General features: G+C 37.4%; 1 protein-coding gene and 1 pseudogene across 1 annotated transcript; both read left to right on the top strand.

Moving 5' to 3' along the window:
• The first annotated feature begins 9156 nt into the window (after positions 1-9156).
• LOC120255034 lies at positions 9157-15065 on the top strand (annotated as a pseudogene).
• A 1656-nt stretch (positions 15066-16721) lies between these two features.
• Positions 16722-20075, top strand: LOC120255032 (FT-interacting protein 3-like). Its single transcript, XM_039262951.1, is given in 3 exon segments — positions 16722-18806; positions 18808-18883; positions 18886-20075. Coding segments are annotated over 3 exon segments (2952 nt in total). The 5' UTR covers positions 16722-16835; the 3' UTR covers positions 19791-20075.
• Positions 20076-23136: the final 3061 nt, after the last annotated feature.

Raw genomic sequence — 23136 nt, 5'->3', positions numbered from 1 at the left:
ATGGAGAATTGTAAATAATCATGTAGTTTCGAACCATAATAGTAATTAAGCATTATTACTTACAAAAGTCCATGGACTATAAAGTAATCAAGTTTAATCCAACTCAGTACTCAAAAAGATGAAAGTCATGTGATGATGGATATAGTTGGAGGGTTCACACATCCTATAGTAAGAGGAAGTAGATTTGGGAGATTATGAAGTGCAACATTCCTCATTTGAACATATCAGCAATAATCTCCCAAGATCATTCGAAGTTGAATTCAAATATAATTTTTCAGCATATAAAGGCAGTGGTTAAAGTGAAGTCATTCATCAATGTATTTGTTTTGATAGCAAAGATCAAGATTCAATATAGGTACACGCCGACAAATAAAAAAGGTATGGATTACTAAGTAGAAAGCAGTTGAAGCTGCATTGGGAATATGGAAGAAGTCATATACAATAAGTTTTCAAAATGGCTATCAACGTTACAACAACTTGTTCTTGACATAATAATTAATCTCCAGACTTAACTGACATATAACAAAAGTCACATGCTACTTGGCGGAGCCACATAGACGAGAAGGTGGGCAATTGCCCCCTTCTCTTTTTCAATTACATATATTTAATAATGTATCTTTTTTAAAATATGAAAATAAATTTTGAATTTTGTATTGTAAATGTAAAAAAAATATGTATATATATATTATAGGGCCTAATATGAAACTAAACATTTAATTTTTTTTACAGCTTAAAAATTTTAAAAATGATTTAATTTAAAGGGTTTAATTTGAAAATAAACCTTAAATTTAATGTCCTATCAATATCATATCTTTTTTGGCATGTTTCGTTTGACATAAAATTTGAAGACTCATCTTTGTAATAGAATTGGTGATCAATTCTAGTTGATTGTTTAGTAATAAACATTGAGAAAAAATATATTTGATTATGTAGATAATAAAACTATTTGTTGATTTCAAAATTAGAAGATTCACTAAGTTTGTTGTTATTGATCATTTATAGTACTTGTTTATAGGGGTGAGCAAAAAAATCCTGATCCAATAATCCGATCCGGTATTCAAATTTTTGACCCGAATTTTTTGGGTACCCTATCCGAAAATAAGGGTCGGATACCAGATCTGAATTTTTTAGATGAAAACCGGGTCGGATCCGGGTCGGGAGAAATTAAAAATCGGGTAACCGAATTCAATCCGGTTTTTACTTTGTAACATATTCTTATATATAGATACATAATAATTTTAAATTTTATATGGTCTAAAAAGTAAAAAAAATAAATAAATAATCCAAATCCCTCATATCTAAACCCTATAAGAGTTATATATATATATTAAGAAATTTAAATTTTACAAGGTCTAAAAGTAAAAAAAATATCCAAATGCCTAATCTAATAACTTAAAAAGTTATATATATACATATATTAATAAATTTAAATTCTATATAGATTAAAAATAAAAAGAAAAAAATCCCAAATCCCTACCTCCCATTCCCAACTGCCATCATCCTGTCTCTTCTCTCAAGTCTCCATTCAAATCTTCTCTCTCTAGCAACCAATGATCATTATTGATAAGACACTTGATGCTTTCGAAGATATTTTTTTAATAACTAATATTGATAAAACTCTTTACTATTTTTGTTATAACTTTTGTTGTGTGAAGAATAATATAAGAGTTTAATGCTTTTTATAAGTTACTCCCTCCGTTCATTTTTATCTGTCATAGACCCATGTTCCTTTTTATCTGTCATTTTTAAACATCAAGAAGCATTTATTATTATTTTTTTCCCAAAATTACCCTAACACTCAATTTCAGTTCTCTTCTTGAAATTTAATATGAGAGAGAAATGTGAAGATATAAATTAGGGGTAATTTTGGAAAGATAACTAATTTTTTATTAAATTATGTGAAATAATCAACTTTCTTGATATGTGAGATTCGATTATTCACGACAGATAAAAAAGAACGGAGGGAGTATAAGTTTTTCATATTTGTTTTTTTATGTAATGTTGTCATATAAAGCAAATTTATAGAGTAGATAAACTTAAATTCGGATCTGGATATCCGATATCCGATCCGGTTCAAACCAGATACTTGATTCTTGGCACCCGGTTTAAACCATTTCGAATACGGGTCAAGTTTTTTGCCGATCCGAAAAATGGGGTACCCGATCTGATTTTAAAAACCGGATCAGATACCCGGTTTTGCTCACCCCTACTTGTTTATGTAAAGACTTTTTTTTATAAAAACTAGATATAGTATTTAATTAATATTATTATATAATTTGAATATATTTGAACTTTGATTTATTTTTATTTTTTTTTGCCCTCTCTCTGTGATTTTTGGCTTTGCCACTGCCTGATACATGATACTCATGTCTTCCATAGACTTTTTGGAGGTTCCCCTTATGCATGGAGGATTTCAAATATTACAAACCAGTAGTGCCGATAGACAACATGTCTTTATGGAAAATATAAAGGAGAGACACTAGATGTATAGTGTTTTTTCTTAAGGCAATTATACACAAACATGACACCACAAGAAGGAATATGTTTTTTATATCCGATAATCACAAGTCTGTCAGAGGCGTATTTAGACTAATTGGTCATGAGATGAATTCTCTCCATATCTACTACGTGTATTGCATCAGACATATCTCTGCAAACTTCATGTGTCATTTCAAAAACAAATAAATACAATAGATAGTTGTTGATATTAGTAAATTTAAATTTTTGGTAATTTTAATTATAGAATGTTGTTATTTCTTGAAGTTGTTGTTGTGAAAAACAAACAAAGAGTATGCAAAATAGGGAATGAAAAATGAAAAATGCACAAGAACACAGAAATTTAATATGGTTCAGCTTTGAATCAAGCCTACATCCACGGAGCAGCAAGAAAACCCTCTTATTTTCAATGATGAGCAATACACATATACAAAGGGGGGAAACAAGAGAAAAGTTTCATAAAACTTCCTAACTTATTCCAAAATTGGCCAATGGGTTCACAAATAAGTAAAATGACAAATCAACCCATATAAAATAGTATGGGGTTGAAAATGCAAAATGAGTCATCCAACTTAAGCCCCAAATCAACAATCTCCACCTTGGCGAGATTTGCAAGCCATACCACAAACCACCTCATCATTAACATCCACCTTAGTATGAAATCTCACACTAATCTCACAAGTTCCTTGCTGCATCTCCAACAATTCAAACAATCACAATGTTGACCAAGTTCAAGCAATGATTGAACTTGGCACCACCAATGACCTTAGTCATCATATCAGCAGGATTATCCCTTGTATGAATTTTCTGAAGCAAAATAACCCCACCATTCACAATATCACGAACAAAATGAAAACGAACATCTATATGTTTAGTCCGAGCATGGTGAACCTGGTTCTTTGCTAAGTGAATAGCACTCTAGCTATCACAAAATACCTCCACCTGTTTTTGGTTAAACCCCAAGTCTACAATCAGTCCATGTATCCAAATGGCCTCCTTCAAAGCTTCTGTTGTTGCCATATACTCTGCTTTTGTAGTAGATAATGCTACAGTAGACTGCAATGTAGACTTCCAACTGATAGGCCCACTAGCCAAAGTAAACAAATACCCTGTAGTAGACCTCTTCTTGTCCAGATCACCAGCAAAATCTGAATCCACATAGCCAATGAGAAATCTGTCATCATTCTCATGATTTCTCTCAAATTTCAGACCAACCTCTATAGTGTCTTTAATGTACCTCAATACCCATTTTGCAGCTTCCCAATGCTTTTTACCTGGATCATGCATATATCTACTCACAATGCTAACAGCCTGGGAAATATCAGGTCTTGTACATACTATAGAATACATAAGACATCCAATTAAACTAGTATAAGGTACATTCTTCATATAATCTCTTTCAACATCAAATTTTGGGGATTGATCAGCACTCAATTTAAAATGAGGAGGAAGAGGAGTACTAACTAGTTTAGTGTGTTCATCCATGTCAAACCGCTATACTATCTTCTTCAAGTATTGGTTTTGACTCAGATGCATTGTGCCCTTTACTCTGTCTCTACTAATCTTCATGCCCAGTATCTTCTTGGCCTCTCCTAATTCCTTCATTTCAAATTCTGAGTTCAATTGGTTCTTCAACTTATCAACTTCAGTAATATTTCTTGCAGCAATTAACAAATCATCCACATATAACAATAAGTAAATGAAAGTCCCATCCAACAACTTCTTGAAGTAAACACAAGGATCATAAAGACTTCATGTAAATTTCTGAACTTTCAAAAATTGGTCAAACCTCTTGTACCATTGCCTTGGAGACTGTTTCAAACCATATAATGACCTGTTCAACCTGCAAACCAAGTCTTCCTTGCCAACTGCCTTGAAACCTTCTGGTTGTGACATGTAAATCTCCTCTTCCAAGTCCCTATGCAGAAATACAGTCTTCACATCAAGTTGCACCAAATTCAAGTCAAACTGAGCAACTAAAGCCAAAAGAATCCGAATAGATGAATGCTTCACTACTGGAGAAAAAAACCTCATTGTAATCAAGTCCTTCTCTTTGTGCATAACCTTTGGCCACCAATCTTGCCTTGAACCTCACACTATCTTTTCCCTGAGTATCTTCCTTTTTTGCATACACCCATTTGCAACTAATCTCTTTTCTTCCCTTTGGTAGCTTCACAAGCTCCCAAGTGTTATTCTTCTGAAGAGATTGCAATTTTTCATCCATAGCCTTATTCCAATCCATTTTTTCTGAACTTCTAATGGCTTCTTTATAGTTGGTTGGAATGTCATCTTCTAAAATAGGCAACACATAAGCAACCATGTCAGCAAATCAAGGTGGCTTTCTGATTTCTCTCCTTGTCCTAATTGCATCTATACTATTATCATGCTGTTGTTCAGGTTCATGCTGAGAACTTCCATCAATATGATCTGTAAAATCATTTGTAGGTGTAAGGGTTACATCCATCTGAGAATTAGCTGCCTAATGCTCAAACTCCACCTATTGCACATTCCTGCTTTGCACAATTTTCTCACTAGGTTGTATTTCACTTTTGAGAAATTTGCCTTCATCAAATGTAACATCTCTGCTTAATACCAACTTCTTCAACTCTGGGCACCATAACCTGTATCCTTTGACACCACTGCGAAGACCCAAAAATACACCTTTCTTTGTTCTAGGATCAATTTTACTTTCTGTGACATGAAAGTGAGCAGTACAACAACAATATACAAAGAATCATAATCAGTAGCAGGTTTTCCAGTCCACACCTCATAAGGTGTTTTACCTTCAAGTGCAGCTGATGGTAATCTATTGATGAGGTGGCATGCATATGTCACTGCCTCTGCCCAGAACACCTTGCCCAAAACAGCATTGGACAACATACACCTCACCTTTTCCAACAAGGTCATGTTCATCCTCTCTACTACCCCATTCTGTTGTGGATTTTCCCTCACTGTGAAATGCCTCATAATACCTTCATCTTCACAAAAATTTACGAAAAGAATCGAGACTTGTACTCACCTACATCTGTCGGACCTCAAGCACTTTATTTTTCCTTCCATTCGATTCTCAACCATTTTCTTCCAAACCAAAAAAAGTGTTAAAAACCTCATCTTTTAGTCTTCATTGTGTAGACCCAAACTCTTACGGAAAAGTCATCTACAAATGTAACAAACCAAAAACTTTCCTCCTAAAGATGCAACTCTGTGTCGACTCCCAAACATCCGTATGCACATAATCGAAATTCCTTGATCGATGTCTTGAGGGTTCCAAATTTCACCTTGAGTGCTGTTTTTCCCGATTACCTGATGCTCACAAAAAAATCAATTTTGCTTGTTTTTGCACCTTTTAACAAGCCTTGCTTGACCAAACCTTGTAGAGCCTTCTCACCAACATGTCCAAGCCTCATATGCCACAACCTAGAAGCATCAGAAACATCTTCACTCTGTTTGTCAACAATCGTAGCAGCTCCACCTACAATTGTTTTTCCTTGTAGAAAATACAAATTCCTCTGTCTGGCTCCTCTCATCACAACCATAACACCATTGGACACTTTCAGCTCACCTGCCTCCATTGTGACTTTGAAACCTCTAAATTCCAAAGCACCCACAGATATCAGATTTCTCTTCAAATCTGGTACATACTAGACATTTGTCAACACCCTGATAGTTCCATTATGAAGTTTCAAACAGATTGAGCCTACTCCTTTCTTTTCACATGCATGATCATTTCCCATGAGGACTGTCCCATTATCAGATAACTCCAAACTGATAAAATGATCCTTATTCGGACACATTTGGTATGAGCAACCAGAATCCATGATCCAACCATTTGAAATACTATCAGGAGTGGATACCAAAGCAAACTCAGAGTCATCATCCCCCTGGGCCATATTAGCATTCTCAGTTTTCTTCTCTTTTCCCTTCTCTTTTTGCTTCAATTTTAGACAGTCTTTCTTCCAACGGCCCTTATTATGGCAAAATAAACACTCATCTTTTGCTGGAATTTTTCTACCATCTCCTGAAATTCCTCTTAAAGTTCCTCTAGACTTGGACCGAAATTTGTTCTTCTTATTTGATTGTCATTGCTCTATTTGTCTCCTTACTGCTAATGCTTCTGATTCTCAAACTGGGCATGTTTATCTCTTCTATGAAACTCATTATTCATCAAAGCATTAGAAACATCCTTAAATGTTATTAAATCTTTACCATAAATTAGTGTGGTGGCAAAATGATCAAACGAATCAGGTAATGAACTCAATAACAATAAGGCTTTATCTTCATCTTTGACTTCTTCATCCAGAATCAACAAATCAGCAATCAATTTATTGAAAGAGTGAATATGCTCCATCATTGGCGTACCTTCTTTGTATGAAAATGGAAAACTTGCCTTTTTAAATACAAACGATTTTGAATGCTCTTCATCATGTACTTATCTTCCAGTTTTTGCCACAAATCCTTCGTCATAGTCTCTTTCATCACGAAATACTTCACCTCTTTTGCAAGACAAAGACGAATGGTGCCACACGCCAATCTATTCATCGTCACCCACTCATTCTGTTCCATATCATCTGGTTTATCTTCTAGGGTTACGTCTAACCCTTGTTGCGCAAGAACATCTATCACTTCACACTGCCACATCCCAAATTTCGTGTTCCCATCGAATTTTTCAATTTCAAATTTTGCATTTGAAACATCCATCCATACCGCGCGAGATCTAATTGCTACCTGTGTTCCAGATCCAGATCCAGGCATTCCCTCACAGGATCGAACCTCTCTCTGATACCACTTTGTTGTGAAAAACAAACAGAGGATATGCAAAATAGGGAATGAAAAATGAAAAATGCACAAGAACACAGAAATTTAACGTGGTTCGGCTTTGAATCAAGCCTACATCCACGGAGCAGCAAGAAAACCCTCTTATTTTCAATGATGAGCAATACACATATACAAAGGGGAAAACAAGAGAAAAGTTTCATAAGACCCCCTAACTTATTCCAAAATTGGCCAATGGGTTCACAAATAAGTAAAATGACAAATCAACCCATATAAAATAGTATGGGGTTGAAAATGCAAAATGAGTCATCCAACTTGAGCCCCAAATCAACAATTGTATCATTTTTCTTATATTGATTAATATTGGTTATTCAAAAACTGCTCATCATTTTAATTATTGGTATGTCGATGAAATGGTTAAATAATATATTGCGGGAGAAGTGGGCTTAAGCGTTTGACAATGAAGTTTTAAGTTATGATTATATAACTACCAACCTTGCTGAATGTACTAATTCAGTATTGAAAATGACAAGGAACTTTCCTATAACAATTTTAGTTAAGTCAACTTACTTTCGATTGACTGAGTTGTTTATAAGAAAATGCGTGCATGCCCAAGCTCAAATTGCATCATATCAAATTAATATTCTCCAAAGCAATAATGAAAACAACTTAGGAAAACCAACAAGCAACATACAACATTTATGTTCATCGATTTAATCATGAAGAAAATTGTTTTATGGTAGATGAAATGGCATTACCACAAATAGTGGTATAGTTGGCAGTTACCACATTGATCTGAGAGCGCAATGGGGCGACTGTGATAAATTTCAAACACTTCATTTTTCTTATTGTCATATTCTTACCGTGTGTACGCTTACATTCATCTACATTAGCAAGAATATGTGAACAATGTGTATAGGCTTGAGATAATTTTTAATATATAGTGTAAAGAGTTTTGAGCTTATATCAAATGAAGGATGCTAGAACCCCTATAATGATCCATGTCTATGTCATGATTTTAAGAAGCGAAGACCTTCGGCAAGGTGCCCAAAATCTATAAGAACTCGCATTGAAATGGGCATAAGGGAAAATGGTCAATCAAAGCATCATGGTCTATGAAATAAAGGTCATAATTGTTGAAATTGTCCCAATGTAGCTAGTTAAATTAGTTGGTCATAATGTAGTTTAAATCTTGTAATTGTTGCAATCCTTCTATAATATATGTAATTGTTTCCACATATTCACAATATAACATAAGTTTGTTTTGTTATTGTTAAGCATGATTATTATTGGAAAATTTTAATATTTACAACAAATTTATATAATCATCAACTGCTTGGTTTTGAAAACAAGTTTTACAACAAAGATGTGTGGACATGGGCAAACACTTAATCCAGCAAGTGATTTGTGTTTAAGAATGAAAAAACTTAACAATTTATCACTAATGCCTTAATATGAGTGTTAAACACTTGCCCAAATAGGTCACTCCTGATTGCAACTGCATCTTAGAACAATTTAATAGTTATATATGAAAAAATATGTCACTCATGATCTCTTTCTTATGTAAAATATACAGTATTTACTATTTAAAAGAAAAAAAAACTAAATAATTTAATGTTAAAACAATCATAATTGGCCTATTTTATGTTAAACTCAACTGCAAGTGCACTCCAGTGCCATCTCGGTAAATAAATATTATATATATATATATTAAAAAAAGCTCAATTGAGAGTCATAGTTTTACTAATTTTTATTTTGAACTGGTTTCAAAAGAAAAGACAACAAATATCAGGATCTTTTAGGAATTAAAAAAATTTGAGGGGCTAACTGAAAATTACCAAAGAAATACAAAAGAAACCCCGAAGTCTTCCTCAAATGGCTCTCTATCCTTTCCGGCGTCTCCCACTCTCTTCTCCGGCTCGAGAGGCCGAGAAGGGCAGCCAAAGCTCAGCCTTCACCGCCTCCGATACTCGCCCCCGCGCGCAATGGTGCTTTCCGCCTTCCGATCCGCTGCCTTCCCTGCCCTTCTTATCCTCCTCGCCGTCTCAACGGCCACCGCCTCTGAGTCCGATCATAAGGTACATTTCAGACCCTAGGTGATTGTGACCTTGATTGGAGTTTTGGATCTCGTCTTGAACTCGAGCATTTCCCTCGATCTCTGCGCTTTCTGTTGGATCTGTGCGTTGGAGATCAGTCTTTGATCTGATTTGACGTGGTTTTTCTTCGTATTTCGCGGTTTTATCATTTATTTTTTTGTCTTTAAGAAAAAATTGTGGTTTTTGTGCTTGTCGATTAGATTGCATTCAGGTTTGCATGTGTAACTATCATTCTCGATGTAATTTTTAGTGAATTTGAAGTTCATGGTCATTGAGTGCGTTAGAATCATGGGGGTTTTTATCACATTGTGATGTTTTCATGAGATTTTGTTAGGGTTAGACTTTATTTTGTAGTTAGAAATTGAGATTGAAGAAGAATGTGTCAAGGAACCTGGATTAAGTTACGAGTCAAATTTAGGATGATATTATATGTATTTGGTCTTGTGAATTTTCTCTTGTTGAAGCCTTCAGTTGTTGAACTATCTTGTGGTTGTGGATACAAGGAGATCGAATGAAGGATTATTTGTAAGCTGCCTAGGGGAGCTACATCAATGAAGGATTATTAGTAGCATCTGTGAGCTGCCCTAGGGCGACTTACTTAAATGAAGGATTGGTAATAACATCTATGGTCTCCCTAGGAGACCTACTTTGGAAACTTCGATGCTGCAAAGAGTGAAGGATTGTTTGCAATGTTTGCGGTCTTGGTATAGCTTACATGCAAAAGTTTTTTAATTAAAAATGTTATTAACACTTAATAGGCAAGAGCATAAAGATGATCTCAGCTGGCGAGTATAGACCAGAAACCAGCTGGATTATGTTGATGGTGTATGCTTTAAATACAGATCTTGTACAGCTGCATCCGTCCAGAGCAATAGCTGTAATTTTCATGCCAAGAAAGTGAATTTCATCCCTGAAAAGAGATTGAATGTAATACTTTGGTTTACCAAGTAAATGGGGTTTTTCCTGCACCTTGAAGATGATTGGAAACTGGAATTAGATTTGAGATTGCTAAGCTCTGGTGTTTCACAGATGTGTTTTGCATGCAAGTCTTTTTGTTTCTCAGGTGCGATTTTCTATTATTTATATTTTTGTTGTTTCTTCAACTTGACAACATCAGTATGGTCTATGTTTGGTGTCCACGACTTTTAGCTGTGATATCATTCTGTTTTTCACTTTGGACAATTTTAAATTGGTACTATATTTTTGCTGAAAGATATCTGTCTACACTCCTCTCATGTTTAAATTGCATTGCATATTTGGTGAAAAGATATCTTGTTTGTTAACTAATAGTAGTTCTTTCCCTTCCATATCTGTCTTTGGTTGGTTTTTGTCCAAAAAGGGATGTCAATGTTGCTTGTAACCACTTCTTATAAAATGCAATAAATTTGGTGCAGTATCAAGTAGAAGAACCTGTTACACTCTGGGTGAATAAGGTTGGCCCTTACAATAATCCTCAGGAAACATACAACTATTATAGCCTTCCATTTTGTCAGTCATCTGAGAACCCTACCCACAAATGGGGTGGGCTTGGAGAGGTTTTAGGTGGCAATGAGCTGATTGATAGCCACATTGACATAAAGTTTCAGAGTATGTATTTCTTTATTTTTGTTCTTTTGTGATGTATGGATAGATTTTATTTTGTTCAATGAAAATAGCATCAATCAGTCTGTTTGAGTAAATTTCTTGAATGTGTGTACAATATTTTTTGTCAGAGAATGTTAGCAAAAGTACTATTTGTATTATTGAGCTTGACGTTCCTAAGTTGAAGCAGTTCAAGGAAGCAGTGATGAGCTCTTACTGGTTTGAACTCTTCATTGGTATGCCTTATTCGCTATATAAATTCACCTTTTCCTTCTATATCATTCTGTCAATTGCACCCCATTAAAGTTATCCTTTGTTTTATCACTTCAGACAAATGCTAATTCTTTATCCTGTTTCTTTTTCTTTCTCCCTCCCTTGCTGTCAAATAATCCAGATGAGCTTACCTATGTGGGGTATGAATTCTTCTATCTATTCTTGCCTTTAAAGTAATTATATCTCCTATTTCAATATAACTCAAATTAAAACTTTTGAATCAGGTTTTGTTGGAGAGACAGACAAAAAGAATGAAAATAAGCATTACCTGTTCACGACAAGGACATTGAGATACAATATAATGGTAATCAGGTGAGAGTTTTCTCCTTCTTCTTCCCCCTTTTTTTCAAATTTATGTGAAATCCAGGAAATCATTTTTTCTGAAGTTTCACGTGTTTATGATAACCTTTTGTTTTTTTAATCACAGATCATCCATGTTAATCTAACTCAAGAATCGCCCAAACTCTTGGAAAGTGGGAAATCTTTTGAAATGACTTACTCGGTTAAATGGACGCCAACAAATGTAACTTTTGTTCGCCGTTTTGAGGTTTACTTGGATCATCCTTTCTTCGAACACCAGGTAAATTGCCTCCAAATTATAGTCCTAATTCAGCCTCTTTCAACCTCTCTTTGAACTTAGTCGGCTCTATTCTGTTGATAGCAATTGTGAAAATATACCAATAGCAGATTCACGGTTCGCTTGCTTATAGTCGTTCTTTATGTTGCGATGTTCCTCTGCACTGATTGTTCTAATGTTCATTTTTTCTCTACAGATTCACTGGTTCTCTATTTTCAATTCATTTATGATGGTTATTTTCCTCACTGGTCTTGTGTCCATGATATTGATGCGAACTCTTAGGAATGATTATGCGAAATATGCTCGAGAAGATGATGATTTGGATAACATGGTGAGCCCTTCATTTTGTTAATAGCAAGTTTTCAACCGGCCCCATATTTAATTTGACTATTCATTGGTTTTGCCTTAGCAAATCTAATTTCCTTTTATTGTTGAATAATCTTGGCAGCCTGAAACTGGAATGCATTATCTTGTGCCAGATGTGAATTAATATTCTTACATTTATTTATCAGGAAAGAGATGTGAGTGAAGAATCTGGATGGAAACTTGTTCATGGCGATGTTTTTCGCCCTCCACAAAATTTAGTTCTTCTTTCAGCTCTTGTTGGTTCTGGTGCTCAGCTGGCAATTCTTGTTCTTCTTGTCATTCTACTGGCAATCATTGGGATGCTATATATTGGGTAAGTATGCCATGGACTTAAATAAAGAATGTTTGTGGTTGTTTTAGTGGTTCTGATTTCTTCCTTCATGATTAGGTTACTGTTTAGGCATTTATCATGATTACTTGCATGAATATATATTAGGTGTTGTTAGCAATCCTAAGATGTTGGTAGATGGCCATGATGAGCATTACATTGATCAGGTTTATAATATGCAATTGACAATTAGTGAAATAATAATATTCTAAACAATTGACAACAATATGTTGTTTTAAAAAAGGATTCAGATTATTCAAAAGGATTATTGGGGAGGCTTTCTGATGTCATGAATATGCAGCAAGGAAGTTTTCTTAGTCCTGTGTGGAATTAAAAGGCAAGATGTGGCTGTCATGTCCCAGATATGTGTGGGATGACATTTTTTTAATGGCAAAAGACTATCTTGTGCCTGCAAAAGTCTTCTATAGGGTACTTTTTCCTGAGGTTTTTCTCAAATTGCATGTGGGATATTGGTTTAAAACTGAAAGATAATTGGGTTTACCCCCTTTTATAGCCCCTGGTTTATTTGCCTATTTGTGACAGGAGTGCTGGGTTTTATGTTTTCACTCTGAGGCTTAACACTGATACCTTTAACTTAAAGTTCAAATTTCCCTATGTTAGTATTGCATCTGTAGCTTTCCTTGGGTATGATGAGATATTGTTGTCCTTCAAATGGAGACAATCGAGGAAGTTGATATCATTTTGCAAAATGAAATTCTAGTCTTTCATTGGAGTACAATGTTGAATACATGCCAACTACTCTTCTCTGGTCATTAGGATTGTTACTTCTTCATAAATAACTATTTTGAGCATTCCACAATATGATTTTCCCTTTGCCCTTAACTAGCTATAAACTTGAAGTTCTTAATATCCACTCATTCAATATGATTGTTCAGCTCTAGTCATTAGGAATGAGCCATTGTATGCCTCTTTATATAATAGTAATATTCGAGGGAGTTTATCTATAATTCTCTTTTGTGACAAAGTTATACAATGGTTTTACTTTCGGCATCTGCATCTTGAATCTTGATGGTGGTTGACCAGATAGGTTTATACATTATGCTTTCGAGATAGATAAAAGTTGGTTGGGTTTTGTGTTCATTTATGGCTTCTTATAGCTTTCTTCTGATTAATTGTCATGTATGCTGCAGGAGAGGAGCTATTGTTACAACTTTCATAGTTTGCTATGCTTTTACTTCATTCATTTCAGGCTATGTTAGTGGTGGGCTATATTCCAGGAATGGAGGTATGTGCATAACCTTTCACATGCAGATTTGGCTGTGCATGCTCCTTTTTATTTGGAAAGTCCCTCTTGAAAAACTTTTTCCTTATTCGTACCGTGATGCTTCCTTTTTCATCCTCAGGAAAAAATTGGATTAAGTCAATGATTATCACAGCATCAATTTTCCCTTTTATGTGCTTTGGAATCGGCTTCGTACTCAATACCATTGCTATATTCTACCGGTCGTTGGCAGCTATTCCCTTTGGGACAATTGTTGCAGTCTTTGTGATGTGGGCATTCATCTCATTTCCTCTGGCACTTTTAGGAACTGTTGTGGGAAGGAATTGGAGTGGTTCCCCAAATAATCCATGCCGATGTGAAAACCATTCCTCGCCCCATCCCTGAGAAGAAAATGGTATCTCACTCCATCTGTTATTTCGCTGATGGGAGGGCTACTTCCTTTTGGCAGCATCTTCATTGAGATGTATTTCATTTTCACATCCTTCTGGAACTACAAAGGTAAGCATGCTAAAATACCATACCAATAATTGTCTTCTGGTAATTTGCAAATTATATTTCTCCAAAACTTTCTTTAATTTTTTTATAATTATCTTCTCCATTTATTTAGACATCATATATATCATCAATCTAGATATTCCTGATTTGTATATTCTGGTGTTGCCAGGTGTACTATGTCTATGGCTTCATGTTACTGGTTTTCCTTATCCTCATCATCGTCACCGTCTGTGTCACAATAGTGGGCACGTATTTCTTATTGAACGCTGAGAACTACCATTGGCAGTGGACTTCTTTCTTCGCGGCTGCTTCCACAGCTGCCTATGTGTTCCTTTACTCAATATATTACTACCATATCAAAACAAAGATGTCCGGCTTTTTCCAGACTAGCTTCTATTTCGGATACACTCTGATGTTCTGTTTCGGACTAGGCATACTCTGCGGTGCGTTACTTGAATGTTAAATTTAAATCCCCGCCGTAAATGGCACATCTGACATACATCCCTGGTTCATTATGCAGGTGCTGTGGGATATCTAGGCTCGGCCTTGTTTGTAAGAAGGATTTACAGAAATATCAAGTGCGATTAAGACCAGCTAAAAAGCTCCCTGACAACAAGAATTTTGACGTTGAGTTCTAAAATGCTGATTCAAATGTGGCTGCAGGAATTTCTCATGTTGTTGGTGAAAACTCTTTCTTCTTATACTTACCTACAAGATAGTGTTTTATCTCTTTTCTGAAAACCATTTACAAAGCTATAGATTATTTTAGTACATTTGTCCCTAACATTGCAACGATCTAATATTTCAATTTCAATTTCAATTTCAATTTCAATAGAACCGAACTCTTTGTTCAAGTTGTTTGTGTATTATTTAATTATAATGCAAACAGAGTAGCAGTGTGGCAGGGATGGTGTACTTGTATGACTGCCAAGTGTTTGCTTATATGGCAACATTGCTGACCTTCCTACTCTCACTGCACAAACACTGCCACTTGCTTGCCAGGTTCGAGTCACTAACTTTGTCTTCATACTCTTCTTAGATTTCAGTTTGTTATGCTACATTCCAAAAGCCAATCTGGTCATCTCTATATTTTTATAATCTATTCTGATGATCAGAGAGAACAGAACACACAACACTCCTATGATTTGATTTGGATGTGGTGCTCCATTGTCCACATTCTTTTTTTATTCATTCTCTTCAAAAATTTTCTTGATAATTGAGCATTAATAATTTATATATATATTAAATAAATAATTAATAACAGTATAGGGAGTGAGGAGTGATCAACTTGCCGTGGTGGTGGTTGGTCCAATCTATAATAATGTTAATGTTTGTGTAGTTGTTGGGCCCATGCATCCTTGGAGTCCACTTCTACCTACCTCTATCATTGTTATATTTATTGTTGAAAAGATTAGCTGTGACAGCACTAACACTTACATTAACACTAATTAATCAGTGGGTGTAATAAATTTACTAAGTCACCAAAGTCTTGTCTCTCTCTTGCTATGCTAAGTCTAATCAAATAAGAGGCCAACTCAATGGATTTTTATTATTCTTAATCTATATCACCAAAACAAAGAATGGGCCCCAGCTTCCAATTGATAAAAGCCAGAGGGTGACCTTTCCTTTGTCTCTCCTCTTCTTTCTTCCATTCAATTAATGCCTTCTTGTTTGTTGTGATGTTTTCTTCTCTCCGTCTGAAGCAATCCTTATCTCATTGCTCTGCATCTGTATAGACATATTATTAGGTCGTTTTAAAGTCTTTATTAATAATTATTGTTGGTGGTATTATTTAAACTTATAGTCTGCACTGTCCTCTCAATTTACCATTAATTCATTAATCTTCAATTTTGTTAATTCAAAATAATATCACTTAAGAGTATAAAATTTCCTCAAATATAAAGGCACGTTTTCTAGTTTGCTAGTTTATCTTTTCAAAAAGCGTACTATAGAATATGCAAAGGAAAAAAAAAAATCCATCTTTGTATTAAGACCACCTTTATTTCTAACTTTAAGGAGGCAAGGCAAGAATACATGCTAGTACAAACCCAACCCTTTTTATTCTTTAAAAGTTAGGCCAGATCAGCAAAATACCCAACCATCCATCTATTAATCCTCTTATCATTATTTATTACCAATCTTCAAATCTCACACTCCATGCAAAATTTTAACCCCATAGAAAGTTCAACTCTTTTTAACTCAGTGCAACACAACCGACACTGCATTTTCATTTCTCAAACTCAAGCATATAATCAATCATACATGATGTTTTAGTTACCAAACATTATTAACTAAAAATATCAAGACTAGTCCTTATTTTTTTATTTATCTAGCAATTATGCATGGTTCTCAAACCACCTCCCCTTCTCCATCTCCTTCCTCAAACCACCCTAACTCCTCCTCCTCTCCAGTCTCCACCATCACCATCACTCCCCCACTAAAACCACTTATTCTTCCCAAACCATTGATAGATAATTCAAGCTTACCAAACAAGAAGAAGATGAAAAATGAAGATGAGATAGAGATTGAAGTCATTGATTTACTAGGACAAGCTTTCAAGCCTTGTTAGAGAAAAAGGAACCTTCAAGCCGGCGAAGAAGAAGAAGAATGGCGGAGGAGATAAAGGTGGCGGTGGAAGTAGTGGAGGCTAGTGACTTACTTGCAAAGGATGGCCAAGGCTCTTCCAATCCTTACGTGGAAGTGGAGCTCGCCAGACAACGGCAACGCACTGCCACCGTCTTCAACTCCCTCAACCCTTCTTGGCATCAAACCCTAGTTTTCTCCATTCTTGATCCCTCCTCCCTCTCCGACCTCTTCCTTGACCTCTCCGTCTTCCATGATCCTCATCCCTCCTCCACCTCCACTCGCCGCCACCACTGCCTTGGCCACCTCCGCCTCTCCGCTGCCTCCTTCTCCCCTTCCCCCTCCTCCGCTCCTCTCCTTCGCTTCCCTCTTGATAAGCGCTCCTTCTTCTCTAGCGTCCGTGGGGATCTTTCTCTTCGCCTCTATTTTCTCCCCACAGCCACAGCCACAGCCACCGCCACCGCTAACGGCAACGGGCATGCCGTGCCGGAGAAGAAGGAGAAGGGGATGAAGAAGGAGAAGAAGGAGAAGGAAACGGCGAGGGTTTTCCATTCAATTCCCACTGAATCTGTAGATCAAGCGAAGAATGCCCCCGCTCCGGCGCCGGTGAAGATGACCTTCAACGCGGTGCAATCGGCTCCACCACCACCGCCGACTGTGATCCTCCCAATGCCCGTCCGGCCACCTCAATCGGAGTATGCCCTAATCCCGACCACCCCGCCGATTGCCGGCCGATTAGGGTACCGTGTCGCCAAGGATAAGATCTCGACGACCTACGATCTCGTCGTCCAGATGCAATTCCTCTACGTGAACGTCGTGAAAGCTCGAGCTCTCCCGAACATGGACATTACCGGAAGCCTGGATCCCTACGTCGAGGTCAAGCTCGGGAACTATAAAGGCGTCACCAAGCATTTTGAGAAGAACCAAAACCCTATTTTCCGTCAGATCTTCGCCTTCTCCCGAGATCGTCTCCAAGCCGATCGCGTCGAGATCACCGTCAAAGACAAGGACACCATCAAAGACGACCTCGTCGGCAAGATCCACTTCGATCTCACCGACGTCCCGGTCCGTGTCCCGCCGGACAGCCCTCTCGCTCCTCAATGGTACCGATTAGAAGACAAGAAGGGCGAGAAACTCAACCACGGCGAGCTCATGCTCGCTGTCTGGATCGGAACTCAGGCCGACGAAGCCTTCCCGGAATCCTGGCACTCCGACGCTCACTCCATCTCTCACGACGGCCTCGCCAACACCCGTTCCAAGGTCTATTTCTCCCCCAAACTCTCCTACCTTCGCGTGCACGTCATCGAAGCTCAAGATCTCATCCCTTCCGACAAATCCCGCACTCCCGAACCCTTCGTCAAGCTCCAGCTCGGCACTCAACTCCGCCGCACTCGTCCTGCCCCAATCCGCTCCGCCAACCCCACCTGGAACGAAGAACTGATGTTCGTCGCCGCCGACCCCTTCGACGAACCTCTCATCCTCTCCGTTGAAGACCGTCTCGGCCCCAATAAAGACGAAACTCTTGGCCGTCTCGCCATCTCCATCCTCGGCCTCCCTCAACGCCTCGACTCCTCCCGCCCCATCCCCGCCAAATGGTACAACCTCCTTGATCCTTTCACCGACCTCGACGAAGACAAGAAGAAATCCCGCAAATTCTCCAGCAAGATCCATCTCCGCGTCTTCCTCGATTCCGCCTATCATGTGCTCGACGAAAGTACTCACTACAGCAGTGACCTCCGTCCCACTTCCAAGCTCCTCCGGAAACCAAGCATCGGCCTTTTAGAGCTCGGCATCCTCGACGGCCGCAACCTCACCGCCACTAACGCCTACTGCGTCGCCAAGTACGGCCCCAAATGGGTCCGCACCCGCACAATCCTCAACTCCCAATCCCCTCTCTGGCATGAGCAATACACCTGGGAAGTGTTCGACCCTTGCACCGTCATCACCATCGCCGTCTTCCACAACAGCCATGTCTCCAATGCCAAGTCCGACGCTAAAAGATAACAAGATCGGCAAGGTTCGCATTCGTCTCTCCACTCTTGAAGCTGATCGGGTCTACACTCATTACTATCCCTCCTCATCTTGCAAACTTCCGGCCTCAAGAAAACCGGTGAGCTCCATCTTGCTATTCGCTTCACTTGCACCAATTTTGCCAATATGATCACCCTCTATGGCAAACCATTGCTGCCCAAAATGCACTATACTATGCCGATATCCGTCTTGCATTTGGATTATCTCCGGCATCAAGCAATGATCAATGTCGCCTTGAGGCTTGGCCGTGCCGAGCCACCTTTGCGGAGGGAAGTTGTTGAATATATGCTTGATGTTGATTCGCATATGTTTAGTCTTCGGCGGAGCAAGGCAAATTTCTCCCGTATTACTTCTGTGTTGTCTAGTTTCGGTGCGGTGGTTAGGTGGTTTGATGCAGTTTGCAAGTGGAAGAATCCAGTGACAACAATTCTTGTTCATGTTTTGTTCTTCATACTAGTTTGCTTCCCGGAGTTAATCCTTCCGACTGTTTTCCTCTACTTGTCCATGATCGGTCTTTGGAACTATCGGTTTAGGCCGAGGCATCCTCCGCACATGGATACTAAGCTCTCATATGCGGAATTTACCAACAGCGATGAGCTTGATGAGGAGTTTGACACATTTCCGTCAACTAAGTCATCGGAGATTGTAAGATATCGGTATGACCGTTTGAGGAGTGTGGGCGGGAGAGTGCAGACCGTTATCGGAGATCTAGCAACACAGGGTGAGAGAGCGCACGCCATATTAAGCTGGAGAGATCCCCGTGGCACGTCGATATTCATAATGCTCTCATTGATCGTCGCCGTGTTCCTCTACGTGACGCCGTTTCAGGTGGTGATGGTGATTGTCGGACTTTACCTTCTCCGGCACCCTAAATTTAGAAGCAAGATGCCTTCTGTGCCATTCAATTTCTACAGAAGATTGCCTGCCAAGTCTGACACGCTTCTCTGAGCATTCATTCAGCAATGTTGTGAGTTGTGTGTGCATACACAAAACCAAACACTTTGTTGTGTCAAGTCAGTATATACCTACATATTGTTTGATTACTTCTTCAGTTCTTCTCTGGAAGGAAAGTTTTGATCAGATTCAGATGAACACTGGCTTTTCCTTCCATTATTTATTTATTTCTTTTATTTTTGGGTACTATTTTGGTGTATAATTTGGTTATAGATATTATTTTAGAAAAATAAATTGAATGGAGGATAAAAGATTTAGGTGCTGCTGTTTTGGATTCCACAAGTTGCTCTTGTCTTTTGTTTGAATGTGTGTGAGTGGGTAGGAAAATTACTAAAACAATGTGCTTGGTTTTGGTTGGTTGATTAATACTTGGTTGGTGTTGATGTATGTATTTAGCTGTGAAATCCATCAAGAAAGAAAGCAAAAAAAAAAAAGGGGATAAAATGAATCATTTTGATGGTGATATCTTCTTTTCCCTGATTTCCATTTGAGAATGTGACATAAAGCCCAACCCAAAATTCTTGATCAAGGAATCAAGCAATGAATAGTGAACACACATCACAAACAAAGGAAAAAAAGAAAAAGAAAAATTTTATCTTGTTTGCAATGAACTTTTATAAGTTGATGGTTTTGGGAAAGATTGGATGATGAAAGTGCTATCCGAAGTAGGAAGTCATGTTTTTGCTATCTTAGCTTTTTCCCATTTCAACTTTGGCTCAAAAGAGAATTTGAGCAAAATTATTTTAATTATTTGAATAAAATCTAATTTAAAAATAATTTAATAAGGTAATATAATATTACTTTGTTTAATTTTTTAAAATTAATTTATTTGTCTTAAATTCATATTTTTTTAGCACTTTACCAAAGTAGTGCTCGGTTGGATATGGTTGTAAAGTAGTAAATTTTAGGTTAAAATGTATTGAAAAATACAAGAAAATGAAATCCATTATTTAATTAAATGTATTGGGTTAATTTCACTGGTTCCCACAGAGTTTTTGATTTTATAACACTATGGTCATATATCTTTTTTTTTTAACACTAACCCCACAAAGCTTTGCTCCGGTCGTGTCTAAAGCCACAACATCTACTTTTGGCCTCTTTTTTCCGGTGAACCCGCTGATGTGGAGCCTAGTCAACACTTTGTAAAATCCAAAACACCATATGGAAGTCCACTGTGGCATCTTTAACTGCTACCATGTCACTAGTCGCCATATAGGCTGCCTCATCAACAACACATCAGCCCTCCTTTGTCTCCTTCATGACTGAAACCTCCCTGAAAGGCTGCATTCCAGTCAATTGGAGGTGGCTCTTACCTCACAATGCCATTCCTTTCGTAACCTCCTTCCCCAAATCACAATAGCGGTGCTGCTAAGGAGTCAGCAAGCGAAGGCTTCATAGTTGCCCAGAGGAGCTCTCGCAAGAGTCTAAGGAACAATGAGGGCCAAGTATAATGATTATGCAATGAAATGCAAAGTTAATTGTATTCAGTTATGAATTGATTACATGGTGATGTATGGTTGTAATTAGGAGGTATAGGGTTGTTAGAGAGTTATTCTTGATTTATAGAGTGTCCTAGCATAGAAGGTGTTTGTTAAAAATGCCAAGTGGGTAGTTTGTCACAATTCTATAATGATTTCCTACAAGAGAGGATCATGAATGTAAGGAATTGCATCTTTTGGTCAGACATCTCTATTCTCATCTTTTCTTCTAATTTAGTTTGTTACAATTCTTCTCCTCTCTCCTCCCTTTTTTCTTCTTCTCCACAAACCTCCTTCATTGAGAATTCTCTGAATTTTCTAAGATTTTTCGGTTTGTGGTGAGTTGAATGATATTTATATTAAATATGAACCGGCAAGAACAACTATTCATCATAATTATAGCACTTGCATAACCAAATAACCTGTAAATAGCCTACAAATAACCTACAGACATGCAAAATAGGCACCTGGAAAAAACTAGAAAACTGCAATTGAGTGATTGTGAAAAATTTTCAGCTATAATGTATGAAAATTTATGATTGTGAGAAAAAGAATTGTTGATTAACAATTGAATCGTAAAAATTCGATCATAATCGAAATCTCCGACTCATTGTGAAAAATCTACACGATTGGACCAACATGACAAAAGTCTGAACAAATTAGGAATTTCAACCATAGATGTAACATTTAATTAGCAGCCAATTGTCATTAACACAACTTCAATAGCATACATAGTACATTAACATAAACATAAATAATAGTGTTTACATGAAGTCCATAAACATAAATAGCAAAGTCTATAGACATACCATAAACAAAAACAATAAAGCCTACAAGCACTTAATTGCCATCAAAACATTGCATCTCCCCACCATCTCTGACTATGGAAGAAGTATCATTCCTCGATTGACCTTGAGTTTTCTCTTGTGCAGATGGGAATAAATTTCCCTAGCTAGCAACACTAACATTAGTACACTGTTAATGCTAACATTTAGTATTGGATCTTTGGTTGGTAAGATCACTAGCTCTGTTTTATGCAGGACTGCTGGGTACCAATGATATCAAGACAAGTTATATACCACGGTTCATTAGTTCTTTGGTTCATTTAGCTACTGCGAGTACTACCCATTGAAGCACTTTTCTGCGAGCAAGGTCACCATTGTTCCTTCTCCTATGTGAAAAATAAAAAGCGAGGAATAAATCATTTGCAATTCCACGACTATTTTTAAATTCAATTAACTGAAATTGAACACAAGAAACTTACATTTTCATGATATTTTTTATTGTGTCATGTAGCATGACAAATAGAACATCTTACTGTTGTCAACCCCTTCCTGCTTAATTTCTGCATGCCTTTCCCAGAAGGTGAGAAATTGGACTATGTTGCCTTCATTGCAACTTCAATCTCCTCAGGTTCCTTCCTCCTTGTTGTAGTTTTCCTTCCCCTCTGCCTTTTCCCAATTGGAAGTGGGATCACTTTGGAGCCATCAATGACTTTTGGCCATAGTTCTTCATTATTGGTGGGGTTTATGTAGCGATCATAAACCTTCATGTATGTTCACACAAAGTAGAAAGCATGTACATATTCTTCTGGTTGATGGTTATTCCCATATATAGCACATATTGCATGAGGGCAAGGTAGACCTGTAGTTGTCATCTTCTCCAGGTGTATGTTTGCTCAACCATATTCACAACAAATAACCCTCCACCACCTATGATTTGGACCTTGGGCCCACCTGAAAAATCTGGTGTACTTATGGTATCGCCCCTCTTCTTTCATCTTGTCAAGCTTTTTCTGGATCTTTGGGCAGATATTCCCCTTGTACTTCATCATTTGATCATTCTTCTTTCTCATCCTCCTC

The sequence above is a fragment of the Dioscorea cayenensis genome, unplaced genomic scaffold, assembly GCF_009730915.1.
Source record: "Dioscorea cayenensis subsp. rotundata cultivar TDr96_F1 unplaced genomic scaffold, TDr96_F1_v2_PseudoChromosome.rev07_lg8_w22 25.fasta BLBR01000798.1, whole genome shotgun sequence".
NCBI classification, from domain to species: Eukaryota; Viridiplantae; Streptophyta; class Magnoliopsida; order Dioscoreales; family Dioscoreaceae; genus Dioscorea; species Dioscorea cayenensis.
Note: the sequence above shows the minus strand (reverse complement) of the source record. Positions and strands in the feature narration are given on the sequence as shown.